Genomic DNA, 27,386 nt, shown 5'->3' with positions numbered 1-27,386 from the left:
GAGGAGCTATTTAGACAATAATGACTGTGTTAAGTAATTTTCAGTGGATAGTAAATCTGCATTGCTATGCCAGCTGTACATTGGCTACACTAAAGTATATCCAAGCTTACTGTAGTATTGTCGTCGCATGGTGTATGAGTGGTTAACATGTTAGCCACCCAGTCAGGAGATTGGGAAGACCTGGGTTTGATTCTCTGTGTGGAGTTTGCATGTTCTCCCCATGCGTACACTCCGGTTTCCTCCAACATTCCAAAAACATGCATGCTAGGTTAATTGGCAACTGCTGTTTCCTACTCCATAGGTGTGAATGTGAATGTTTGTCACATTTATTTGGCTGGCAACCAGTCCAGGGTGTAACCAGCGCGCTGGGATAGGCTCCAGCGTAATGAAAATGGATGTAGTATTGTCCTTTGAGATTAAAATGGTAGCTGAAATCTGAGGGGTGCACTGATATTTGCTCTCTTGTATAGCCCTGCCTTTTCTTTCTTTTTTCCTCTTAAATTTATTCTTTATTGTAAAATACTGAAGGAGCAAAGCTTGGAGAGTCCCTATAAAGTAGGGATGGGTTACCGAAATAATGGCACCGGTGCCAACGTAAACAGTCTAGACCGAAAAACTAAGAAAAACTATGAAACACCCTTAAAATCATCACAAATGTGTAGTGTTTTTGGAGTTTTTTTTTTATTGTTGCTGAGTTTTTTATGGTATTGACGTAAACATGTCAAAAACACTTAAACTGTGTGGTGTGCTTCCACAATAGTACGATAGCTGTAAAACCATGTAAAATACACACAAAATCCACACCCTACGGGATTCAAAACGAGGGAACATGTCTCGTCATGCCGTCGCCACTTGATGGTAATGAAAACTACTACTGTCAGTGCCAAGTTGCTGACTTTTGGCAACACAGCTCATGCCAGTGAGGAATAACACAGGACATGACAAAGTATTTCACTTTACCTCCACATTCTCTAATGCTGCACAAATGGCATGAGGGCCAAACAATTTTGATCCTTTTCATTTGTGGTATACTTTGAAATGGTTAACTGGCCCATACCTTGCAATGAAAGCACTTTTGTTTGCAGAAAAGTGAAAGGCGAGTGTACTGAAATGCTGTCAGAAGCAATGCTTGGCAATTTGACACTGTGTTTTCCAAAAAAAAAGAGCTGTTCAAAAAGAAATTAAAGTAAATTGCTTTTAAGATGGCTAGGAAATAGCTGCTGTTGTAAAAAATGCGGCAAATTTACTTTGGTCTTAAAAATGGCTTTCCTTTTGGCATCTACCAAAATTCTTCCCCAAGTGCCCATATAACTGTACAATTCATAAATACAACAAATTGCTTTAAGGAAGTGTTTATGTAAGCGATATACAGCTCTACAGAGACTTTTTGCAGCGATAGACTTGCTGACCACTTGGTCGCAAACCCCAAATCCACATCTCAAAAGTTTGGCTTCCCCAATCTTTGCCTTTCTGGAAACTTCTGCTGCTACTGATAACAAACCTAACACTGACGTTCCATTCCTGTGATGCACAACTCGGACTTTGCTTCTATCGATTTGTTTCTGAAGATTTCCAGTGTGTTTGCTCAACTGTTTTGTTTTATTCAGCTGTGTTCTGAATGTGTTTTATGTACTGCGGGAATTAGCTTTGGAGCCTCTTCAGGACATGGAGGTGCCTTTATATATTCTCTTTCTATTGACTTGTAAAGCTCCCTGTGATGGTGATTTATTTCACTGTTCACTATCAGTGCATGTTCATCATGTATGTTTTAGCAATCTCTTTAAGTGCAGTTTCCCCAAAAATGCAATTAGGTCAAACAGGCAGTCCCAGTACTCCTCTGACTGTCTCAAGCCTTTTGAATTAACATTTTTTCAAAATGATTGGAAAATATGACTTTTTCATTGCTGTTTGGCTCTCTTGTGCACCTGTAATGCGAAATGTAAAATGGTTGATAGGTAAGAGTATTTAAGTACTACGACTAAACTCAATAAAAATATGAATGCAGCACATCAAAGATCTAAAGCTTTTCTGATGTACACAAAATGCCTAGAGTACCTCTCTCAAATATCTGACGGTTGTTGGACTGCACCACTAACAACCTTCCTTTGGGCCCATGATCATCCTGTCTCTTCACGGAGAGTCAATCGGATCCCCCTCTGGCTCAGAGCCGGTGACATTTTTTGGGTTTTCATGATTGACTCCTAATTACTTTTTCTACCACTAAACATGCTGAGTCTTAAGCAGACCTGAACAAAAGAGTAGTTGTGTTTACCGCATTGACAAATTCAGTAAAAAGCTGGCAAAGAAGCATTGAATTCGACCGAATGTTAGCAGAATCTTTAATAAAACAATTAGACAGAAGTAGAAGTAGACACTACGACAAAAGGCTGGAGGCAGGGGAAAAAAAATCAACAGAAAAAAAAAATCTCTTCCTCGTCCAAAATAGAAAACTAGTACTACTGTATTGCTTTTGTTCTCTGTTTGCCTCATTGTGAGTCACCCTCTTTCTCATAGCCACTCAGCATATTCCATTCACCCCCCCCCCCCCCCCCCTTCCGCCCTTTACTTTGCCTTTCCAACCTTTTCCTTGGATGGAAAGAATGAGAGGAGGGAGACATTAATGCTGTTTGTGGGAATATGTGTCAGTTGGCCAAATAGACTCCACATGTTGCTCCACATGGCCAATGTACAACATAGTAATTCTTTTTATTTGTGTCTTTATTCCCATTCTGCCTCTGTAACTTCATTTTGCTCATCTCTTTATGAACACTTTCCTTCTATTTAATAGAGCTCTATTTTGCACTCCCACCGCCCAAATGTCAAAACAAGAAAATTAGACTTTAGTAACATAATACGACATAGCTCTCCGGCCTTAAATCCAAAGAGCTCTGGTGTGTGATCATGTTGTAACTGAAAGCGGTCGGTTTGCTACAGCATTGGGAGTCTTTCAGCCCTGCTTGGCATTTTAGCTTTATTCCATGTCTTATTGCAGCAATAATGCAGGCCAGCAAGCGGCACAAACACACTTTTATTGATAGAAGTCTTGGTTACAGTCAGTCAACAAGTGTTGATGGAGAGAATTGTGTTACTTTATGGGGTGCTCATATTTTTGAGTGATGGTTTTAAAACAGAGGTCCTTGGTGCTCATTCAAGGGCGAATGCTGAAGGATGGTTTGCACATCTCAGCCATTAACGGTTATGTGTCACGTTTTCGCTGTGAATGTTTAAAGCTTGAGGGAGATGGATTGTGGAAAAAAAAACAAGTAACAAAAAGTTTGCTCCTTTTATTTCTGTAATCACAACACACCCCATCAGCAAACCTTACCACTGTTTGCCCCCTCAGATAACATCCCCCCCTGCCCTCTTTCACAGCTCTCTTGCTCCCTCATCCCTCATCCTCTTAGTGGAGCACAAGAGCATGCAGTGGAAATAACTGAGCCAATAAAGACACTGCCAGAATCCATCCATTCCCTAGTTACTAAGGAAACGGGCGGGTATGAACGTTGAAAAGGGTCGGTTAAGGGGACAGACCCCTTAATATAACTCAGTGCTATGGGTGTTGGATGATGTGGTAGAGGGTAGCAGACAAACAAGGGTGGAATGGAGACAAATGACTAGGAAGGATGAGTATGAGGAGACAAGAAGTTGAGAAGGAAATATCACCAATTTGTAGAGTAACTCAAACACCGAAAAATGGCAGAAAGTTTTTATTTGAAAAATATGCTTTAAAATCCAAACCAAACTTTGGGTTGTAAAGGCTACTCCTTGTCACTTAGCCTTTCTACCTGATTCTTGCATTGACTGCATTGCTATCAGAGAAGTAGTAATAGATCACATAACTCAATAATCCATTCGAATTGTATCATAAAATAAGAGCAATATACAGTATTCGTTACTGCACCAGACTTGACACTTAAGGTGGACGAAGAGTGCTGAATGAAAGTATACAGGGTAGCTAGTATATACAGCAGTTGCCGCGCCCCTCCAGAAGGCGAATTTTAAGTTTGTGTGTGAAAGTTAAGTTTATCTGAGAGAGGCGGTTGTAACTATGCTCATAGCATGTTAGTTTACTAGTTTGAGATACTTTTTCCATTGATTACCTGGCAGTGTTGTGCAAGTTTGTGTTGGGAAGTGATACTATTGGCTTGAAGTACTTTGGTGATAAGCTAAGTCTTTTGCACACAATCATTCTTCATGCTCCGGAAGTGCGGCATTTAAAAAAAATGTACATTTATCCAAACCTGACACTAGCAAAACATACGAAAGACAAATGTGGACTGTACAGACGATGCACAACGACGTACAAAGTGCGTAAATCTGTCTTCCAACCGGAAAAATTAAGTGCCGTACATTTTGTTTGACATTGCAAAACACTCACTCACCTGACAAGCTGTATGCCATGCATAACTCATCTCAGTCCTCTATCCACCACAGCAATATGTACATGTATACAGTATTTAGCTATGTTGTTCTTTTGTTTTCGGTTTTATTATGAAGCATTTGTGATCATGTTTCTCATGCTTGTCGTCACAATTTAGTCCCACCAGGCTAGAATATGAATGGCTTCAATGCCAGGAGCAGCTTGCAGCATTTGCATCTGTTCTTGATGAAACTGTAGGCGCATGCTGCTACGTGGCCGATTTTTGGTTACTTCAGGGTGTGGAGACAAATCCGTCACCATATGCCATTCACAGAGGGTGTCTGGAATGGGATTCATTTATTGATGCAAAAAAAAAAAATTGAAGTTCTGGTCTTCTCATCATGAAGAGGTAGTGATTACATAAGATTTTTGGGGGGTAATGCATTGGGTATTGAGCTCTACAAAACGGCAACACTGGCAGAGAGATTTATCTTTGCTTCCCAAATCAATGAGCTCTCTCATTCGTTTATCGGATTCTGATTTGGATTATAAACAAACCATAAACTCAGTGAGGACTTTGTCTTTGTTGGGCTTCCTTTTTAAGTGTTTGCTTTGTTTTTGTGTTTCCAATCTGTTATCCTGCAGACTGAACTCAAAGGACCTTGCAAGCTTTAAGAAGTATAATAAATCAACTATTCATTGGAGTCTATCACTATTCTTGGAAGCATAACCTGAGTCGAATATGCCCCTGGTTTTAAATAAATAATATTGATAGAAAATACTGGGGATGCTCAGATTTGATCAGCCACCAATCAATATCAGCGTATTGTCTTGAAAAAAACAGATGCCTTTCCACGCCAACTTTTACATGTTCTTTAAAAAAAATTAGATATGTTTGTCTAAATTATGGCTCCTCTTATGGCTCCTTTGTTCATGTCATACAGCCAGTAGCGGGGTGCAGCCATTAATTCTGGGTCACATGAAAAGAATCACCCCTCCAACACACACCACGTAATTTGCAGTATCATAGTGTTGTCTTTAAAAATTGAAGTATTATTTGCTACGCACAGCATCACATTTTCTCCATCGCCCTCATGTGCGAGCCTATGAAGTAATTTACATATTTACTGAGCTAAAGGTTAAAGGTAATAAAAAAAAAATGCACAGAGGGCCCCTCACCCTGGAACATAAATAAGTATGATATGAGTACTGCTCGGTTGCTATACAGGAACACAAAGATAAATGCCATAGTGGTATTTGCCCATTGAACAATTTAGCAAACGCAATTGACATGGCTATTAAAGGTCTCTACGTGGTCATGGGCTGCAACTGGGGGCTCTATGGATTGCTTCAATAAAACCCGACAATAAACAATACAGACACAGGGGCCATCAATCCAACGAGAGTATGCTACATATATAAATTATAATAGAATGAATTCTTCTTAATAATGCAGCAGCTGGATGGTCATAATCATCTATATAGTGTGCTTGAACCCAAGCCAGAACAGGAACATGTCTGCTTTAGCCTGCAGTCAGCTATGAATCAAACAGTGAGAGGTAAGGAGCAGGGAAAGGAAAGGCTAAGGAGAAGGCACAGGCCTGGAGGAAGGATGCTTGAGAGATTAGAGACATGCGCCCAAGGCTCTGTGCAGTAGACACAGTGACGTCATGAACGGATCTCCCTCCAGAAAAGTCAGAAAAAGGGGGGAAAAAATCACACGGGGGAAAAGAACAGCAGAAGAAAAGTCAGCAGATAGAAAAAAAGAGAGGGAGAGACTTGGGAATTAACAGGAGAAAGGGGAGGGGAAAAGTTGGACACCCACTCTCGTTGTGACTTCTTCCTTTTTCTCCGTGGAAGAAGCCTCAAGACAGAAAGGAGCAAACACACACTGGATTACTTTGGACTTCCGTCAGATTTATACATGCACATTGTTGAAGGATTCATGTGATTAAAGTTTGTGGACTTAATCAAAAGTTGAAGGTATGTCTTTCTCAAGTTGTAACATGCATCGCAACTGGAAAAAAAAGTATAGGGTAATTAAATAGTAATGTATTAGGATTTGACTTAAATGCCTCCACACGATGCAAGCTTTCACCTTAGCAAGTATTTTTTGAACAGCAGAACTGAACTTTCAGGGGGGAAAAAGTACATTTCAATGTACAATGACTTGTTCCATATCAAATAAAGTTGACATAATTACCTTGAAGTCCATTAACTTGCTCCGTGGTAGTCCATGGATGTAGATTGTACCTCAATGGACAGAACTAAGCTCATTCAGTTCTGACAGTAGTAGAACTGCTGGCTAAAGTGATGATGGTGGCAGCTTTTCCCCAGCTCTATTATCTAAGCCATATTTGATGTAGCCAAGATGCATGCTGCTGACTAAGGCTTGCATCCATGCCAAGGTAGTATCGTATTGAAGCATTGTCTGTGTGAATGACTGCAATGAACAGAGAGTGAATGTCAGGCTTGTAGGGAAAAAAAAGGATACCACAGTCACATCTGTTTTCTTTATTAGTCAGCCTTTCCATGTTTTCTGGCTTTTGCATCAGTAATGCCCGTGCAACCCCCTCTTCCTGGTACATCCCAGAATACCAGAAAATAGTAACAGATGCGTATGGCTCTCTGAGGACTGTTGACACAAGGTTAGGCAGCCCTGTGAACATGACACATTTCTAGCTATTAATTTAACTTCACATTTTGCCCTCAACGTGCTGTGGGCCAAGCAGTAACCGCTTGAGTAACCTCTGTTTGGGGCTTGGAGCAAAAGTCTATTACCCCTTTGACTTTTTGTTTTTCTGGGTCAACAGTGAATAATATCATCAGGAATCAGCTTCAAGTCTAGATATACTTGTTGAAGTTGACCAAACAATGCACATTTTGGGCTCCGGGCCAACCTGCTTATGTCATCAGAGTACTTTCATACTGTAAGCGGACATAGTGAACGTTTTTGGTAACTTGAGACAGTCTTGACTTGACTCCCTGCGATTAACTGTCCTGCTTTTTTTCCCCCTTTCTTCTTCCTCTGCAACTGTGCTGGCCTGTTTCTCATTACTGAATAGTCAAGCTCTTGGACACTTAACAGAACGTAATACTCGTGAAAACTTGCCTCAGCTTCTCCTGAGCGTCACACACTTTGGGATATTGCCTCAGCTAGTTTCTATTGCTCCCAATTATTGCATATATGGAGGATCTATAATAACTTCGAGGTAGCACAGGAAACTTTCAAGTTGAGGTGTGTCAAGTCCAGGCCAGTAAGCATTAAGCCTCGCAGTTTCTGGCAGTGCTTCTCAGGAAACAGCCAATAAAGTCAGTCTTTTATGTGGGAAGATGCAAAGAACTGTGATACATCCTAAAAGGGCCCAGACTTATTCCAATGGAAAATCCGCCTTGCAACAATCTTGCCCATGGGATGCTCCTCACTAGTTTTAAATGCACTGGCTGTATCTGTGTACTTTAGTGCATGTCCATACCTGTGCACATTACTGGCTTCAGCTCTGCGAGTTTCCATCTGTTACTATATTTTTGAAAGTGTGCATGTGCATGTACGTACATGGTGGTGCTCTGTGTTGAACTTTTAGTGCACTCCATGCCCTCAAGGGGTCATGCGGGGTCACAACCCTACAGGGTAATCAGGAAGTCGCTTATCATTACTGAACAACAGCTGCAAAACATCACCTTTCATGTGACTGACACATATTCACAACCCAAAATTAAGTACACAGATTAGCCTTCGACAATGACTCATGACTCAACACACAACCATTACTGTCCAAATTGCTGGTCGTATTCAGACTTCACACACTAATGTATAGCATCCTGTTACTTTAGCAGCTCTCTGGGAATTCTAGTGGTGAATTGGTTGCTGTGAATGGAGAATGGAGGTTTCAGGTATCAAGTTTATCCTTGGTTATCGCTCTCCAAGTTTACTCCGCTAAGTTCCTCTTTAGCCATTTGCCTAAAAACTGGTGTTTGTATTGGCTTCACTTGCAGTGGCCTAAACATTCAGTGTTCTTCTTAATATGCTCAGGGCCAGCGTGGCCGCTGCGTCCAGTGGCCCAGCCTCATCCTGCTTTATCTGCTCCAGCCAGCTTTGTTGCCCTGAAACTAGTGGCTCGTGGCAGTCGACGGAAAAAGAGGCATCATTTGCAACACATATCAGGAAGCCGGCAAAAATTGTTTTGGATTATGGCCAGAAAATTATAGCAATGAAGTATGCATCATTCTCAGTCCTGTGGAACATCATGCATTATGTATCACGTGAACTTGCTTATTATTATGATTATGTGGCATCAGGCCTCCTATAATGGCTGCAGGTTTAGAGTGTTCAAACACAGCCATCTGAGGCTTTGATTAACCTTCTGCCCATCCAGCTGGAGGGGGAAAATATAGTTTCATGACGTTTCGCTTGCAGTTGCTTAACATAAAAACGTTTTGCACAAGGATGAATTGGGGCTCAGGATGCAATGCAATCAAACATTTCATTAGGCTTTAAAGCTGGAAGCTGGCATTTTTAGTATGTAAGAGAACAAGACAACAAAGTTTTAAAAAACAGAACAGATGATTCAGACGGTGCCTATTTTAAAACACACTCATGATCCTTTGAATAAATGTTGCTAATTGGGAAAAATAGCAAGCAATTAACCATTAATCATTTAGCGCTGTTAAGTGTAGCTCACTAATTCATTTCGTAGGGTATTTAAGTACCTTGAAAAGACAACAGAACTTGAGGCTCCAAATTGAGCCTCTTAATCCAATGCACAAAATCTAACTGTAATAAAACAAAGTACCGTACTGACCAAAATATTAGAAAATACAATTGTCCCTGGCCACTTTATTTCAAATCAAAAGCAGACTAATTTACAGATGTCCTGATGTGATGTCATTCAGCCGCGATTGATGAGACGGTAGCCACATTAGGAAGTACGCTGTCCAGAAAAAAACTAGAAATTCTACTCGATGCTTACATGTGAGTCTATGCCATGTTTTATTTATGTCTAATATTTCCATTTCTTATGTCTACTCTATTGGGTAATATGAATGTAAAGATGACTATGGAGATGTTATTTCATGTCCAGAGGGCCCGAATGTCGTAAACAGGTTTTATTTTACGCTGTGGCTACAAAATATTTCATTTATAAATAAGGAATGTGAGGTCTGGAACCAAGTACCCGCGATAAACAAGAGTTGAATGTATTAATAACCATCACTATTGTGATGCAGTGTATTGTTGGCAGCATGTAGCAGGCAACCTGTTCAGGCTAAATACTAGTATCCACCCGGCAGAAGTGGCACACTGTGTAACCCTTGTGGACAACAAAGGTGGAGGTCATTAAATTTGGCAGACAGGACAGGGACAGGTGTGTGGATGGGGGACACAGTCTGCTCCATTGCCTGCCTTGAGGGTTCCACTGTACCTGTTAACACTTCAGAGTTATGACTGCTTTCACACATGCTGAGGGTGAGCCTGGCTTAGTCGGTGATGTGTTCATGTGAGTCACAGTGGGTTGTGCGTGCAAGCTCATGTTTGTCTATGAGGAAAAATATAAAGGGACCTTGGAGATTGAGTGTATATGCTTTTGTAAAAGTGGCATCTGGGCTTTCTCGTTGGATCACATGAAAGCATCTGGTGCAATATTACCATGACAAATCCAGATGTGTAATTTGGACCGGACCTACTCTAGCACACATTGCTTATTTTTCACAGCTTTTCACTTTATAGTTCTCCAACATCACTCACTCGGTGCGTGAACATGTCACATCGCATTAGTATGCATGTGTCATTGTGTTGCTGCAGCCCAGTGAAAGCAGAACACATGGATGGCTTAATGACTATGATCAGGCCTCATCGACATGCACTCCTTAATGAGCGACATTGTGGCTAATTCATATGCCTCGAACAAAGCCTGCGTCATATACATCATTAACATATCGACTGTGGTTGCTCATACATACACATCAACATCCATTGCAGACTGACAGAATGGAGCATCATTTTACAGCTGTCAACAGTCAGAGGGGTGTGCAGGATTACCGGCAGGAGGCTGACGTTTTGTGTCCGTTCATCCATCAGGTGGTGGCTGAGGTGAGGCGAGGCGTGTGAAACCATGTGGCTTCTCTGTTCCTGCCTGACACTGCTGGCCCTCAGCCTTAGATCATGTGACACCCTGGCTTCACAAAAAGGTGAGAGCTATATTGTTTTCTAGCAAATATTTAAAATAATTATTTATTATAATCTGTTCCGATGTGTACTGTAACCAAGGACATTTTTATCATAAGAAGTAAAGGACATCAAATAAGTCAACACAAATGTTTTGTGATAAAAATACATTAACAACACGGTGACACTCATGTGTATTAATAACATTCCATACTGTACGCCAAGCAGAAATGTACACAATTTTTACCTTAACTGAAAAACACGATAATTGAGGCGTATGCTAACCAAAGTTCTCATGAATAAGCTGCAAAATATATTTTCCAACTGTAGACATCACTGCTAGCATCATTAAAAAAACTTGTGTTTTCAAGCACATATTTCTTGACCAACCAGTCCCACTAAATAATGCCTGAGCTGATGTGGCTCAAAGCTCCACATTATATGGAGCATAATTATGGCTTACCGATGTTGCAACTGTTGGCTGTTTGTGGCAAGGTGGTTGGTCTGTGGCTCAAGTATGCGGTATGCCTTTCTCCTCATGAGTTGTCGATTATTCCCACTGTGTATTGATTTGAACAAAAGCCTTGTGCATGTGTGTTAAGTGTGTCTCTAGGTTTGTCTTTGCAGCAACGAGCTGACGCAAATCTCTTGTTTTTCCAAGCTATATTTATTTAACTCACAACTGTCATGTTCCCTCGTGGTGCTTTCAGGGGCCTACCCTGCCATATCACCTGGGTGGCATGTCAGTCTCTTGTAGCTCTTTGAAGAACCTCCCCGCCCCCTTGGGAGACCCTCATCATTGTCTAGTCAGACGAGACTGTGCCAGCTTGCAAGCTCCCTCGACGAGTCTTCCTGAGCGGTTTGAGAGAAAGTACTTTCTCATGTGCAGATGTGATATTTTGCTGCACACAAACATAGACCCGACTGTTCTGACTGACTCATCCAAATCTCTGCTTACTGGTAATTTGCTGACATTACATCTGGGGAGCAAGTTTAATTAAAACTAGTGTTGAGGAATCGTGCTGCAGAACTGCAGCGCATCGGCCTTAGAGACCGGGCCTTTCGGGCATATCAAATTGCTTTGGTAAGGTGATATGTTTTTGTTCCGCCACAGTCTCAAGTTTTATATTTGGGTATAGATTCGTGTAGAAATCCTTTGTCAGTGCTTAAGCTACAATGCATTGACTTGTCTGTTGCCAAGTGTGACAACCATTGAATTCGCACAACTACACACACAATTAAAAAGTCTACAGCTCATGGCTTCCACAAAATCATTTACACCCATGAAGTGCTTTTTCAGGCCTTTTCTATCACTACCTTCAATGGCTGCACACTGTGACTTCCTGCTTTGTGGAAAGTGAGAAAGTGCTCATTTGGATTCAGGATATTTGAAGAATGTTTAATTTCCGTGCATGAGAAGTTTGCGGTTTGCTTTAGAGGCATGTTTCGGATCGTTATCCACCTCCACTGTGAAGCTTATTGGCTATCAGTTTTGCAACATTTGGTTGAATGTAAGCAGATAGGACAGCTTTGGACACGTTCACTACCCATGATTGTACTTCTATCAGCATGGGCATCATTAATAAGTTCTATTCATGCAGTAGCTAAGGCGAACTGAAAATACAGACACTCTGGGTGTGGATCGTCCTTTGGCTGATCTCCTTTATATTGTTCTCATTCCTCAATTTAGTGCAAGGTAATCACAGTTTTAGCTGTCCATATATTTTTTTATATTATATATAAAAGAATATTCTTTTAAAAAGAAATTCCATTGCAACTGTGCATAGCAGTTTGTGGTAAACCTTTTTATATTTTAGTCATGACTCAATTGCAGAATGAGACAATACAGTAGTTCCTTAGAGCAATTCCTGACCTCCTAATTGTGGATTGATTCCTCCATGAACTTACCAACCCTCTTTTTGTTTTGCTGATCTCACCTGTTTGATGCATTTTTGTGTCAAGAGTGTATGTTGACAAAGACGTTCTATTTGGTAGTGTTGCATCTTTTGGTTGGTTTGGTTATGGAGAGTTTATTATGACAAATTGCATAATAATCACATCGACTTTTCACTTGCTTATTTTCTTACTAATCAAACCTCAAACCTCTATTCCCCAACTTGTACACACAGAAATACAATTTATTTCCAAAAAAATGATAATAACCACTCACATTTTTGTTTATGTTTATGTTGTTCTGCAGGTTAGTGTTTGTTTTCTTACAAGCGTATTGAAATTAAGGCAGGGGCCCAAAAGGGGATGGTATTTCCATTCCACTGTACTGCAGTTTTATCATCTGAAACAACCAGGAATGTGCACTCTTGTGTATCTCCTTTGCAGGGAAGCACAATTCCCCTGACTATGTTCTTATATTCCCCCATCCCATTGCCTGCTTAGTACAGTATGTCATTTCCCCCTTCATTTCAACCTAATGTGGACAATTTTGAGTCATTGTATTAAATCAATGGCATCACACATCAAACATGACTTTAATGGCCTGAGGTACTGGAAAGGCTGCAAGAGAGCCTACTTTTTGCTGATCAGCAGCCCAGTCCAATTATCTGTGAATGCCACACTGTAAAGCACATTCAATAATTCAGAAGCTTCTCTTGTTAAAAAAACACACACACACGCACGCGTGCGCACACACACACACACACACACACACACACACACACACACACACACAGGGAGTCTGACCTCATCTCCCTAATGAACACACACTTAGCAAGTGTGTTATCCAAGGGGAGCTCAAAGAGAACGCAGTGGGTTTCAGCAACTGTGAACGTTAGCTGATAAAGTTCTTGTTAAATACCACGTCCACCTTTTCTGTACAACCTTCCTGTTCATGTTCCCTCACCCCTGTGAAGACCTAAAATGTCTTTTGCAGCTATGTGTTGCATGATTGCGGCACTGTATCATTACCTGGTTTGGTAAACATGACTTTTTAAAAAGGAGGAGAAGCCTGCCAAGTCTATCCCATCTCTTCAAGGATGTATGCATGTCCCTGCTAGTAGGATCTGAGAGTGCTCTTCCTAACTTTCACTAATAGGCTTGTCAACAGGCAATTTTTTGTCCTTTGATCGTGGCTTGACTATAAATGAGGTTTAAATTCTCCTCTGTGTTCAACATTCCACTGTCCATTTATTTTTGTTTATCTACTGTTTTTTTCATTCATCTTCCCTCCATCCCGTAGTGTCTTCAGCTGTTGTTCAACTTTTCATGGTTCCGTCTCCCTTGCTCGCCTCTAGTCAGGATCGTTTTATGCCCGACAAGGCTTTCATCTCGACTGTGGTGCTGAAAGACAAAAGACTAAAGAGAGAATAAGTAGTGAAGAACTTTAGATTTCTCGACATCAAAATGCCAGAGTTGGGAGACACTGAATGAAGATACAGGCTCTGTGTTTATATATATGTGTGTGTGTGTCTGGTTGACAGGCAGTCTTTGAGAGGCTGCGGAGATGTCAGTCGGCGCTGACTTTGCAAAAGGGGGTAGACCAAGTTAAAAATACAGTGTTTTGATTCTCTCTTTTTCTTTTGCTGTTTACGTTTCTCCCTGTTTCCCAATGCATCCTTATGTGACACACCTTGATTTGTGCGTGTAGACAGCAACAACACAACGGCTCGCCGAGCATGCAGACAGGCTAAGATGTACCCCTCTGTGCATCACTATCTCGTGCCTTGGAAAGGAGATGAGCAGATGCTGCAGCGTTTCAAGATGAATGTGTCTGCAAACTAAAATCAATCTTAATTACCTTATTTCCGCAAATAGCCACTGTCCCTCTAATAGATGCCTTGCCCCAATTAGTCGCTTCCTGCGCCATCCACTTGAAACAAACACCTGCCACATATAGAGGTTCCTTTTTCCATCTCAAAAAAGGGCAATAGCTATAATTACACTGTTGATCATACATTACTGCTCAATTGCTCAGCCCGTTTAACCCCCATAGATAATCTTACGTTCGATGAATTTGATGCCTTTTATGGTGATTTGTGTTTGAGGAGACTGACAGTTGGTCACTCCACAATGTTGTGTGCGAAGCTACATGCTGTTGTAGATGGTAAACAAATATTCTAATAAACGTACACCCCGGTAAGCTTGTTCTTAATGTCATCAATTTAGGTAAAAGTGACATTTCTCACCTCAATAATTAAAAATAGAGGATTGGGGTGGGGTTAATGTGCCAGAATTTTGCTAAAGAAGGTGACAAACGTGATTTAATTCAAGAAATAACACGTGCCAAAACAGGAAGTTGGTGTTGAAGAGGAAGGCGTTTGACCACATTGTGTCTTTGGGAACAGTCACGTCTTCAAAGAAGGTTTTCAGAGTGAACAGCTAATCATCACAGACGTATTAACAAATTTTGTATGTCTCTAAGACTAAATTAGGTATGGAGCTAAGGATGCTAACAGACGTATTGTGATCAAAATACATTAAGAACACAATTGGACACACGCATTATATTAACACGACAAGACGTGCGCCATATTGTACGTAATCAAACTTTTTCCAAGTCAAATTTTTGCTGTAAATTCAACCTGAACCGGGCTGCATGGTGGTCGAGTGGTTAGCGCGCAGACCTCACAGCTTGGAGACCCAAGTTCAATCCCACCCTTGGCCATCTCTGTGTGGAGTTTGCATGTTCTCCCCGTGCATGCGTGGGTTTTCTCCGGGTACTCCGGTTTCCTCCCACATTCCAAAAACATGCTAGGTTAATTGGCGACTCCAAATTGTCCATAGGTATGAATGTGAGTGTGAATGGTTGTTTGTCTATATGTGCCCTGTGATTGGCTGGCCACCGGTCCAGGGTGTACCCCGCCTCTTGCCCAAAAAGGACAGCTGGGATAGGCTCCAGCACCCCCGCGACCCTCATGAGGAAAAAACGGTAGAAAATGAATGAATGAATGAATGAATAAATTATTGGCAACACAAATTGTCCATAGGTATGAATGTGAGTGTGAATGGTTGTTTGTCTATATGTGCCCTGTAATAGGCTGTCGGCCAGTCCAGGGTGTACCCCGCCTCTTGACAGCTGGGATAGGCTCCAGCACCCCCCACGACCCTTGTGAGGATAAGCGGTAGAAAATTAATGAATGAATGAATTCAACCTGAACCAAAAAACACACTAGTTGGGGTGGACGCTAACCAAGGGTCCTCTGTAGTTCTAAAAATGTGTACAAGTACTGGTGGCATACTACAAAGCAACCGAATGTTCCCTGCACTTGCTTTGGCATTCAAAGTCTAAATTACTCTCAATGCCTGATTTAGCATCCTAAAGAAAACCACATTTGGAATAAAGAGAGATAGGCTTTGACTTTTCAAATTGCAAAGAGCAGCAGTCTGTTAGCAGCTTTAAATCAACAAAATTTCCACCCGAACTCCTCTTTATTGTATTTTATTGATATCGGGCTCTTCACCATTAGCAGATTGTTAAAAAAAAAACGGCAAAACAGAAAAAATGTTGGGTTCTCTAGCTGTCTTGAACAGACCCATGGTACCTGGCCCCAAAGAGATCAATTAACTGCAGATCATAGTGATTCGCAGGGTCCATGTCTACCTGTAATAGCCCAGTTTTTCCACACATCTCACGTTGACCTCCCTCACCCTCTTTTAGTCTGTCAGGCTCAACTGACAGGCACCAGTTTCCCAATGTAACCCCCCTTTGACAAGGTGAGAACTTGTCCATCAAGCCCGGTGTGAGACAACCTGTCAGACCAAGCTGTGTTTTTCCCAGCACGGCTTTGACCTCATTTCATCTCACTTAGAGTGTTTTACTCTCTTCTGGACTCCCCTCACCCCTCGCAACCCTTTCCTGCACATCAATATTTTTGTACATCTCACATGCACTCAACAACTGTGTCTATCTTCTCCAGAAGTATAAGTGTTACGAGGCAGCTCAAGAACGTTTCATTTCAATGGGAGATGTCTTCCTTATTGTGACCTTCAACCCATTCTTTGTCTGCCCAGATGTACAGTGCCCATCCTTACAAGTGGATGAATGGAAGTTTCCTCTTTCATCCGGGGACAACATCACGGGTGAGGCTCGGCTATGCAAGCCCTGTGTTTTCTGTTTTATTGAGTTTTATTCATAAGGAAGTTGATGCAGGCCAATGTCATCTGCAGGTTTTAATGTGATGAGACGGTTCTCCCTACTCAAGAATCCAGATGTCAAGAAGATCCGTAACCCTCGCGGACCCATCATCCTCCGCTTGGGCAAGACCCCCCTCCTACGCCCAACTGAGTGAGTACCGGTACATCTCCTTATGTCTTCAGCACTCACCCAAGGAGACACACACAAAAATCTACGGTTCACAATCGTGGGAGTAAGCGATTGTGTCATTGAATATGATTTTTAGTTGTTCTGTGTTACGGTCTTTTCACACCATCTCTGAACAAAGACAATGCTGATCCTCCAGCTAAGAAGCCTCTGAGCCTTCACTCAACACATCGTGGTACTGTCCAATGTAGACACTTGGAAAAATCATCCCCCCACAGGTCGAGTCCAGTCCGCTTCCACTCCCTCGCTACTGACACTGGCTTGTAAAATTGAACATAACAGCCCTTTTGGAGTACTTTCATATCTGACTCCTCTGCATAAGAACATGCGGTGGAAATGAGCTATGCCTGCTATTTAAAACGTTGTAAAAGAAATAATTTCAGAGCTTGCTTTCTCATGGGTCGTAAGAAATGGTACAAAACGTTTAGCACTATATAAAGTTCAAATTGGAAAGCAGAGCAATCTCGGTTGCAGTCTACCTTTCAGCCTGTAGTGCACATTTCAGAAAAACCTTTTGTTACAGTATATCTCCCAAAGGGACAATATCATAGAAAGTAAATGTACATATACATTTAAAGTTATAGTTATTTATAGTAGTATAGATTTACAATCCACTGAAAATGTGTCAACCCACAGCCATAATTGGCTAAATAGATGGCACCTCAAGTGGGAGCATCATTGTTTGGTGTTGCATGAGTGCTTCTATTCATTGGGGGTAACATGATTCCCAACCTGATACTGTGCTTGAACATTCCTCCAAGATGATAACAACCTAGCTGAGAAAGCTGAAGGTGACGGAGGGGTACTCGCTTTTGTGTCAAATGTTGTGCCAGCTGGGATAGGCTCCACCTCCATATAGCCTGAAACATTATAAGCGGAAGAAGAGAATGGTTGAAGGGATGAAAAAATGCCCATTATCTACACTTACCATTGTGTTTACATTGCACCATGGGTTTGAAATGTCAAAAATAGGAGTTATGTACTTCCTTGACAGCTGAATTATAACTGCACCTCAGACAGCTCTGCCTCTTCCAGGTCAGCGATAAAGCACTCTTCACAACATGACAATTGGGTCTGTACTGAGTAGTTTATCAGTCTGTCCAGTGCCGCTAGCTCTGCTTACCCTACGGCCTAATAAAGCTGTCTGCAAAACATTCCTTTTGTCCAATGAGGCACTTTCTTCTTTTGAGTGTCTCACATATTGTTTGTTATGGGCACATGGAAGAATTTATTGTATGACAAGGAAACCCTTTTCTGTTATTTTTGCCCTTAAAGAATGCTACCTGGGTGACTGTACAATTTCACATTGTCAACACTGAGCTTTAACAATGGTGCAACGGTACAGGTAACCCACGGACGGTCCCTACCTTGGTATTTGAGCTACGGTTTGGATATGTTTTTTGTGCGTTAAAAAAAACACATTTTCTTCTCCACAAATTATTTCTTTATTATGAGTCAATTATTTTTCAAAAAAAGCTTGAAAATGAAAATCCATTTAATTCTATTTGTCTTAATGCCATCATAGACGATATTTGATAAAATGCAGTTGATTGTGCAAGATATTTTTATGGCAAATTTTCCCTCTCAAGACTTTAATAAGCACCAAACAAGCAAACCTTCATTTATATTACTTTTCCCTTCATTTATTTATTTGCTTCTCTGGTTCACCCTTGCCCACGCACTGTGGGAAAATGTCTCTGGCCTTCATAAAACAAGAGTGGAGGCGGAGAGCAGATGATGATCAAAGTATGAAAATGTTACAATGAGTTAACGAGAGTGTTAAAGGTTCCAATCCAGGCAATAAGTGAAGAGATGAAGCCTAAGGGGTGTTCTATGTTACATCTGTATCTGGGTGCTGATAGCGTGGGGCCCCTCAAACTGTGTTTTAATTCATCAGCAGTGTGGTTGAGTGAAGGCTGAAATGTACAATTGGAAACCAATGGTTTGGCTTTGTATTCAAGGCTAATCCACTCACACAAATGAGTGACAGCCACATGAAGACACTTGTTTCTCGTGCCGTCTCAGTTCTCCGCTGCCAGTGAAATGGGCACCACTCAGCAAAGCAGTGTTTCGTTGCTTGAGGCCAGTTTCTTTGATGTAAGGGGGAAAAGCAATTCTCTGATATTACGGCTTGCGGTCCAGATAGCAATCAAAGAATTTCACATGTTTTAGGGCTGTGATATACAATTCAGCACAGAGAAAAGCCTTGAGGCCAATCATCCTCTGGGTCTAAGGCGAGATCAACTGCCCTGCATGATGATTTCATTTGTTTATGTATTAAACATGTTTAGTGAGGCTGATTGCAGGATTAAAAGTCAGTAGGAGTAACTTGTCAGATACATGTTTCATTAAATAAAAAGTTCTGAATAGCTGAATTGTGTGATCATTTTTAAGGTCACTGTGAATATAACAGAGCAAGATGTGGGTGTGGATTAAAAGCAAGTAAAGAAGAAATTATTTCTATATTTATTATATAATATTTTGTATTTGGAGAGGTTGAAACATCAGCCACCTTCAGATGAACCTTCCCCCGGACAGGATTAGCACCACCAAAATTGGATTGAATTATTAATTAAGAGCTTTATTTTCTTTCCAGTTTCCAGATTGGCTCTTATTAACTACAAAATAGAATTTGCTGATTCATGTTTGCAATGAAATTACTACAAAATATCCTGGCAACTAAGGTGATGGTCATGGTTTGATTTGTTTTGGATATTCTTGAGAAGTTACAGTTCGACTCTTCTGACTTTACTTGTTTTTTCAAAAATAACTAATTAGTAACTCATGCTATAGTACAAAAATATGCATTTTTTTTGTCGCAGTTTAGCATTTTCAAGAACAAATATCCGAAAATACAAATGTAAGCCATTAAGAAGAGTCATTCATATTGTGATATGGAGTATTCTACGCTGATAAAATAAAAAAAAAAAAAAATTAATAAAAAGTGGTTTGAGGGACAATCATACTAACAACACAGGCTAGTGTTGTGGCCATAATCCATGCCAAGCTAAACTCTGAATCATGTACGTCATTTCCTGACATCTGTACGTAACACATGTATTGTCACACACAAGCACAAGTCTTGTCTTGGCTTATTTTCTCTGATTATATCTACTATATTGGTTAATACGTATGAGTGTAAGGGTGACTATAGGGCTGTTATTTCATGTCTAGAGGGCTCTAACACTGTCAAAATACCCATATATTTCATACGGATGTTCATGTTTGTATGTATTGTACTTGCTTTTCTTGTGTTATAATGCACAGAAAAGGGCCAGAAATATGTGTTCATGTTTTACATAAGGATTGTGAATAATAGCAATATTTTTAAAAAAGTGCAGTTCCCCTTTAATGAAAATATTCACGTTCCGATGAATTCCGCTTGCTATAATAGTACCAACACCTTGTGATATAAACCCCAGCTTTTATTATCCACCTAGAGGTTTTGTTATTTTCTTCTGACATTAACCTCCTCCAACAAAAATGGATTTGAGATCTGAATCTTACTGATTTATGTCCATATAGTATGTTTTTGTTTGCGTATACACACAGGCCTTATATTTTTTCTCCTCGTGTCCTGAATGCAAAGAGGGCAAGACAGGTACCTTCAACTTAAAAAGTCAATAACTTCTGAGTGCTTTTGTGCCCCGCAGCCCACATTGTAAATCGACAGAACAGAACAAATCAACTTGTCCTGTCATATCACAAACATCCTCAAAAGGTCTAGTGATATATTGTGGAGAATATTAATCCACCGGCAGAGTTGGAAAGTTTTGAAAAAAAATCTCCTTGGCCTCTACTTTGTTTGCATTCTCTCTCTCCCTCTCTCTCACCTTTACTTCTTCCTATCCTCACTTTGTTTTGACGTCTTGTAGCTGGACGTTTTCCCTTGGATCTTCCCTCTGTCATAAATCACTGTCACCCCACTTCAAGGGGTAGGGAACCAGCTTGCAGCATGGGCCATCCACTGTACGTGTATGTGTGCTTAGAAACACACAGAGGAATATATAGGAAGAGAGAATATTTCATAGTGTGTGCCATCTCAGTGAACATGCATTTTGCTGGCTTTGTTTGTGAACCCTTCATCCTTCAATACACCTTCATGCAGTGAATAATTGTCTCTGTGAATTTGTGTGTTTAGATGCCCTTGACCAAAAGTGAGGGATCCAGCTTGCTGGGCTGTATCTGCTATGAAAATTAGTGCCAAAGGGTTACTTACTTGCCGTGTGCTTTGCATTGTAATGCTGGCTCGTGCCCCAATATGTGGGGGAGAAAATAAACGGAAATAACAAAACAATCATTGCATATCAAAAAGCTCACACAGGCACAGACCTTATCATTTTACCCTCAGGCACATCAGAGATGGCATTTGTATTCAAAAGTCACTTTAATTTTGCCAAAGTTTAATCGAAGGTGATAGGTGTATAAAAGGTGTTCTGTAAATGCTCAACTTAATAGTACGGCAAATCCTACACATTTGTGATTCAGCATTTGTAACCTTTCAAACATGTGGATTTTAGTCAAATGTAATATTTATATATATTTTTCCTCCAAAATTAGGCATTATTTCCACAAAATAGACATCTCATTCACCTAAAATTGGTAATACTTAAAGAATTTGATAATGTATCCAGTTCTACAATACCCCAACATCATTGCCTTGTACTGTCTAAGTTCTTGGGCCTGCCAATTCAGCAAGCGCCTCATACAAGAAAAAAACAAATGAACCCCATATAGGCAAGCACTTGGCATCAGAGGCAAGGAAAAACCTGAACCAGAAATCCCCTTCTCCCGGGTGGCTGTCTGTCTGGACCTGTTTTTCATATATTGTGTATGTGTATGGACGTTTTTGAATAGTAACACATTTCAATTGTGGGAAATGCAATCCTGCCAGTTCAGGCTGGAGTCCTGCGTTTTTGCCCTAAAAGCATAATTTTCTCAGAAAGTAGACGTCAGAGGTGTCTTTAATTTCTTAGTTTTTACCCACAGGATGTTTATGACCTCATGAACTGTTGCAGACCTTGCACTTACTACGGTGATCTTGGCTTCAAGAAATACATCCCTGTGTGCTCTAAGTTAGGTATTCAATCAAAACATTGGTAAAACTTTTTAAAACTAAAGCAGAATGCGTCAAAAATGTCTCAGCTAAAATAAGTTTCCAATCTCCAATGCTCCAATCTTCCAAATGCTTCCAATCTCACAACATTGCAAAGTGCTTGAAGAGATTCTATTTGTTCCTTAAACATTCCGTATGGAATGTACTTTTATGAAACGGCAACTACATTCCTGTGTCTGATGAACTTTCTTGTGTCGTAGCGAGGTGTTTCCTGATGGCCTTCCTGAGGAGTTCACGCTGATATTTACCTTGGCATTAAAAAAGGCGGCCCTGAGGGACACCACCTACCTAATTCAGATATCTGATGAGCAGGGATACCCTCAGGTGCAGTACTTTCTTTCCCCCTCTTACGATATTTTGTAGTCATTCTCTGACATGCTCCTTTACTCCTCCTCCCTTGCCTTGTCGATTTTGTCTTCTTTCTATCTGTCCCTCACTTGAGGGACATGAATTGTCTGCTGCTCCTCATGTCGTGTACCAAAGCCTTTGTCAAATATTTCATCCCACGCGTTCTTTGCATAGTCATCAAATTTGCCGAACCTTTTCAATTCTTTGTCTGAACCTTCCCTCACAGCCTCTTCCTCATGTCCATCCTTTTGAACATCCTTTTTCTGCATTTTGCTTTCTAGCCCCCTTCATTGTTATTCATGCATGTGTGTTACATGATGAAGCACAGGGGTTCCTTGGAGTACATATAATCACTAGAAGCCAGATTTAAATACTCAATATATATGATGAATAGAGGCCAGGTCCCCTCATTAGGAGTGATTTATTAGGTTACGGCTCTTGTGTGTAATTATTACTCTATGGCATCCTTTTTAAATCCTCTTTGTGCGTGTGTGTTCAACAACTCTGAAGTGGTTGCTGCATGTACACATTACTCTTTGTTGACACTGCGTCTTGTTAGATTTCGTAGATTTATTACTATCTCTTTTTTTAAGACCTCACACCTCCCTTCCTGATGATATCTATACCTTAAATCTAGCTGTCTGTAGACCTGAATGGCCCAGATGGCACCCTGACATTGAGAGCCAGAGGGGAGGACCCTGCAGCTGATCTGGGGAGCTGTGTTTTCACCAATGAGGGCGTGGCGTCTCTGATGGATCTACACTGGCACAAAGTGGCCCTCAGTGTGCAAAGACAATCTGCCTCCCTCCATGTGGACTGTAGCTCCACAGAGACAAAACCTCTGGAGCCTCGTGGGAGATTGGCTACTGATGGACATACTCTTCTAGCCATTCGAGCTTCTGATGCTGGGCCTGTACAGGTATGTGAAACAACTGTGCTTTTCTATTAGGAAACTTTGGTACTATGGGGTACAAGAGTAGCACAGCCGTGTGTTTGGACCCCAAAGCAGACAGACAGACAGGGGGCAAAATATTAACAAAAAGTACAACAAAACCATCACAGCCACACAAAAGTACAAAGCAAGGCAATAATACAAAGTACAAAATGGCTCGTCAAGGAGCAAGACTGTGGTCGTGCAGTGGTGCAGAACGGAAAACAGGCCAGCATCTGAGTGGTAGCAAACACCAGGCTAATAAAGACTTGATGCAAGATGAGCAGCAGGTGGCTCTGCCTCAGGAACTCAAAAAAAAAAGTACTACAACAAAGAGAAGAGAGCGATAGCATCTTGTCTCTGGTCTGATCCAACATGAGTGATGTCAGGCACTGCAATGTCACTGTATGCTGCAATATTACCCCCCACAGGCTCCATTCTGCTGCAGTGGCCCACCTCCTTGTTGCCCTCAGTCTCCTGTAGTAAAATCGGTGTCCTTGCCTTGGTCAATAGCCTCTCATCCATTGTTGTTGTTTATTAGCATTAGCGTGTCTTGTTGTTTTTCAGTTTCAAAGCACCTTAATTCACATCCTGAATGTTTTTTTTAATCATTTGGTAAACCTTTTGTGCTTTGGTGTAAGAATTTTGAAGTATTTTCTGGTCTACTGGTTGCAATCAATTTAATCATCAAGTGAGAATGACAGAATAGCATGTTCATACCTAATTCCCAAGAAATATTCTTTCTGTGTGCACACGTTTATATTAGTATTTCAGTGTGTGTTTTTGACCACATTGTCTGCTCCTGGGTGCAGTTTTTTTAATGAGGCAATCTTGTTCAGTCATGATTAAAAAGCAAGCGGACTACCTGGGAGAATGGGCCTGCCGTGAGCCAGGGCTATTAATGCTGAATAGATCCTGTAATCCCGGCATTTATATTAGTTTAAAGATCAATTAACTTCATTAGCAAGAAAGCATGCAGGGTGTTTGGTTAACACAGGATTGAGGTACTCACACATACACACACACACAAAAACAAACCTCACAACAAAGTGCTTTCCTAACACTTTATATAAACGAGCACTTAATTGGTTCTCAACTATGTTTACCGCCTCATTTACACTTGGATTATCTCTCCCCCCTCGCTCTTTTTCTCTCTCAGATGGACATTCAGCAGGTGATGCTGTACTGCGATCCATCCCTCGCCAGTCAGGAAGCCTGCTGTGAGATACCAGGAGCTCGGGTGAGACGTTGCATTTAATGATTAATGGCACTTGTTCCCAAAAAGAAAATGATGGTCACCGCTTTTATCTTCACCTGCTCATCCGGAATGTTGATTAAACTTCACATATATGCACAAGATAAAATCGAATGAGGAGTAAAAGAAAGGTCAAGAACAGCCAAGGGAAATGCTTTCATATTCTCCAAGATGTAACCCTTTGTAGTTTGCTGGTTCAGACATAGTATTGCATGTACTGAAGCCTTATAGTATTAGCTTGGAGCAACTTCTCACTTCTTATGATTACTGTTTCTGAAGCTTTTTTTGCACAGAAATTATTTACCAAGTAACAAAAGTTCATACATTAAATCATCCCAACGATGTCGGCTCTTTGAAGTGAGCAAACTGAACACGCCTTTGTTTTTTTTCTGGTATTTTTTCCTGTTAAAGCTACAATTGATTCATCAAAACATATCGTGCTGTATGTGTTGACACTATGCAGAAGGGAGGTATTACACAAACAAGCAAGCTGGAAAGGTGAGGAAAATGAGCAGCAGGACAACAGCAGCTGACACACAGCAATGCTGTCGCTGTGTGATGCGTAGTTATTTGCACTGGTCACTAGGTGTCTGTAATGTTAGGCACGTTAATTCCTATTAAAAATCCCTAATAAAAACACACAATGCTGTTGCGGCCATAATTTATTCCAGATGTTACTTGCTGTCCGCCTGCCACTCGGCTCCCCTAGGGAACACATTTAAAGATCCAGTGACTCATTTACTGTTACTATGTCTACTATAGGAGTACCAATGTAATGTACTATCACTCAGATTTTTAAGTAATGTATCCTACTTCACCGGAATTCACTTTGCACGGTCGGGTCTGGAACCAATTAGCTCTTATAAACAAGAGACCGTTATATACTTAATAAATCACCATGTGGTCAAAGAATTTTCCAATATTCCTCCTGCATTCCAAATTTCTGCTTTTTAATAGTAATTAGAGCATTTATGGTATTAGAATTAACATGTGTATTAGAAGTCCTGGAAAGTGATTGGTTTCAGTTGAACGGCCTGAAGCCACTGAGAAGGAAAAAAAATGCAAATGAAGCAGCATCATTGGCCCATTGTATTCTTATGCACAGCAAACCTCCGATTTAACTTGTGGCAATATGCATATTTTTGAGTGGTGCGTGACTTATTTAATTTGATTAAGCCCAGGCAAAAAGTCAAACTAATAACAATTGTTCATTTGGAGCTGTTTCACAGATGTCTCAAAGGTTTTACTACAACAACAGCTCCGGGATAAGCTGAGTGTGAATGAATTGCTGAATTAAAACAATCTCTGCATTCAGCCTGCAGGCCTTCAAGTGTTGTTAATCACTACTACTTTATCCTCCTAATGTATTACATATAATTGTTTCTTTTTTGTGAGAACAAGCGGTATAGTAGATGGATGGATGGATGATGTGGTTGAAAAATGTAATTTATATGTAACTATGAATTGGTATAAAACATCATGATTTTATCCCAATGTTGGAGATCCATAGACCTGTACTATATTATAGTGAGTGTTTGTTATTATTCTTTGCAGTTTATGGAGACAGTTGTCAGATGAGTGGTTATGTTTAGCATAATGTGCTAAATTGAGTATGCACTACATTTAATACAAACATGTGTTGTTTTGAATATCTTAATGGGAATCTGTGGCAGGATTATGTTGTGGTCGTGCTGTATTAAATGATTTCCCGTTACAGTGTCCACCAGATGCCTCCAAGAGCCGACGTGCTGCAGAGAATGACTTGTGGGAGAACTCTTTTAACCAGGTATTGCACATAATTTATATATACGAGCCCATTGGACAATTGTTGTTGTCCCTTGAAACTACTGCACTCTCTTTAGAAATTATTATTGGATTTAAGTTGCAAGTAGCAATTGTTCAGTACCCGCAGGCCATGTCAAAACATTGCAAATCGTGCCTTATGCAACCTATGGGAGTTATTTATCTCCACTAATTTCCATGGTCAATTTTATAGTTGTCAAATGTTGATATATGAAGTCCTTCCAGAGCAACATAGTGGCGATTTATTTTTGTTGCAGCACCACTTTTTTCATCACTCATACTAATGTTGTATAGAGTACATCCAATTATCTATTCATTACAATCTGATGTTTATCTTGTAAAATGCCAGCTTGACTTAAAAACTCTGCCACTTCCAGAACCGCTAATCAATCCCAAGAACAGTACCAACAAGCCACTGGAGTGTCTCTCACCTGTCACCCTCTTTCCATCTCCAATCACTTCCTGAAGACTCCGCCTGCATAGTAATGCCGTGATAAGCCTTATATAGTCAAATGTTCCAGGCGGCTTCCTCTTTCTGACATTACCACAGATGAGTGCAGCTGAGAGACGGTTCTGTTCCATTTCTTTCCCTGCACATCCACTGCTGGTGCAGTTCTAGTATATGTTGATAACATGGAAAAGTGGCTGATATTTCTTGTCTTAACGGTTTGCTTAGCAGAGTATTTAAATTTTTTTCAAAGATCACTAGACCTGTGTGGCTACAAAGTTAATGAATAAGTTATTGCTGTTTTGTGTTTGAATATCGCCTATTATTAGTGAAAAATATGCAGTTTTATTCACATTTTACACATCCTTGGCCTAAATTACGCATAGTTAAACATCAAATGAACCAAAAATTCAGAAGATGCATTCAATGACATCATATGTAGTACTCGACAATGGTCAGTAGGTGTCAGTAATGTTATATTGATGTTGATTAGACAATACCTACTGCAAGAAGTACACAGACCAGAAAAACGGGAAGGAACTTTCCCATTGCTAACATGTGAGTCTATATTATGTCTTATTTATGTCTCATATGTCTTAATTTCTTTAAAAAAAAATAGAAGTGACTATAAGGATGCTATTCCATCATAATACTGCTCTAATGATGTTTAACAATCATAAAGTTAAAA

The 27,386-nt window shown here is 40.6% G+C and overlaps 1 protein-coding gene across 5 annotated transcripts in view; it reads left to right on the top strand.

Annotated features, from left to right (window-relative positions):
* Positions 1-6,188: 6,188 nt before the first annotated feature.
* The window catches only part of col16a1 (collagen, type XVI, alpha 1), a 48,522-nt gene continuing 27,324 nt past the window's right edge, over positions 6,189-27,386 (top strand). For 3 of the 5 annotated variants that reach the window (XM_058047738.1, XM_058047735.1, XM_058047736.1), the window contains exons 1-8: positions 6,189-6,343; positions 10,437-10,546; positions 16,488-16,556; positions 16,644-16,761; positions 22,114-22,237; positions 22,899-23,180; positions 24,352-24,432; positions 26,165-26,233. In XM_058047738.1, coding sequence (XP_057903721.1) covers positions 10,471-10,546; positions 16,488-16,556; positions 16,644-16,761; positions 22,114-22,237; positions 22,899-23,180; positions 24,352-24,432; positions 26,165-26,233 — 819 coding nt within the window. In that variant the 5' untranslated portion in view covers positions 6,189-6,343; positions 10,437-10,470. Of the gene's footprint in view, positions 6,344-6,645; positions 6,769-10,436; positions 10,547-16,487; positions 16,557-16,643; positions 16,762-22,113; positions 22,238-22,898; positions 23,181-24,068; positions 24,197-24,351; positions 24,433-26,164; positions 26,234-27,386 lie in introns of those variants that run through there. The other 2 variants (XM_058047737.1, XM_058047739.1) reach the window with 2 other exon arrangements.

This window comes from Doryrhamphus excisus, chromosome 14, assembly GCF_030265055.1.
Source record: "Doryrhamphus excisus isolate RoL2022-K1 chromosome 14, RoL_Dexc_1.0, whole genome shotgun sequence".
Classification (NCBI taxonomy): domain Eukaryota; kingdom Metazoa; phylum Chordata; class Actinopteri; order Syngnathiformes; family Syngnathidae; genus Doryrhamphus; species Doryrhamphus excisus.
Note: the sequence above shows the minus strand (reverse complement) of the source record. Positions and strands in the feature narration are given on the sequence as shown.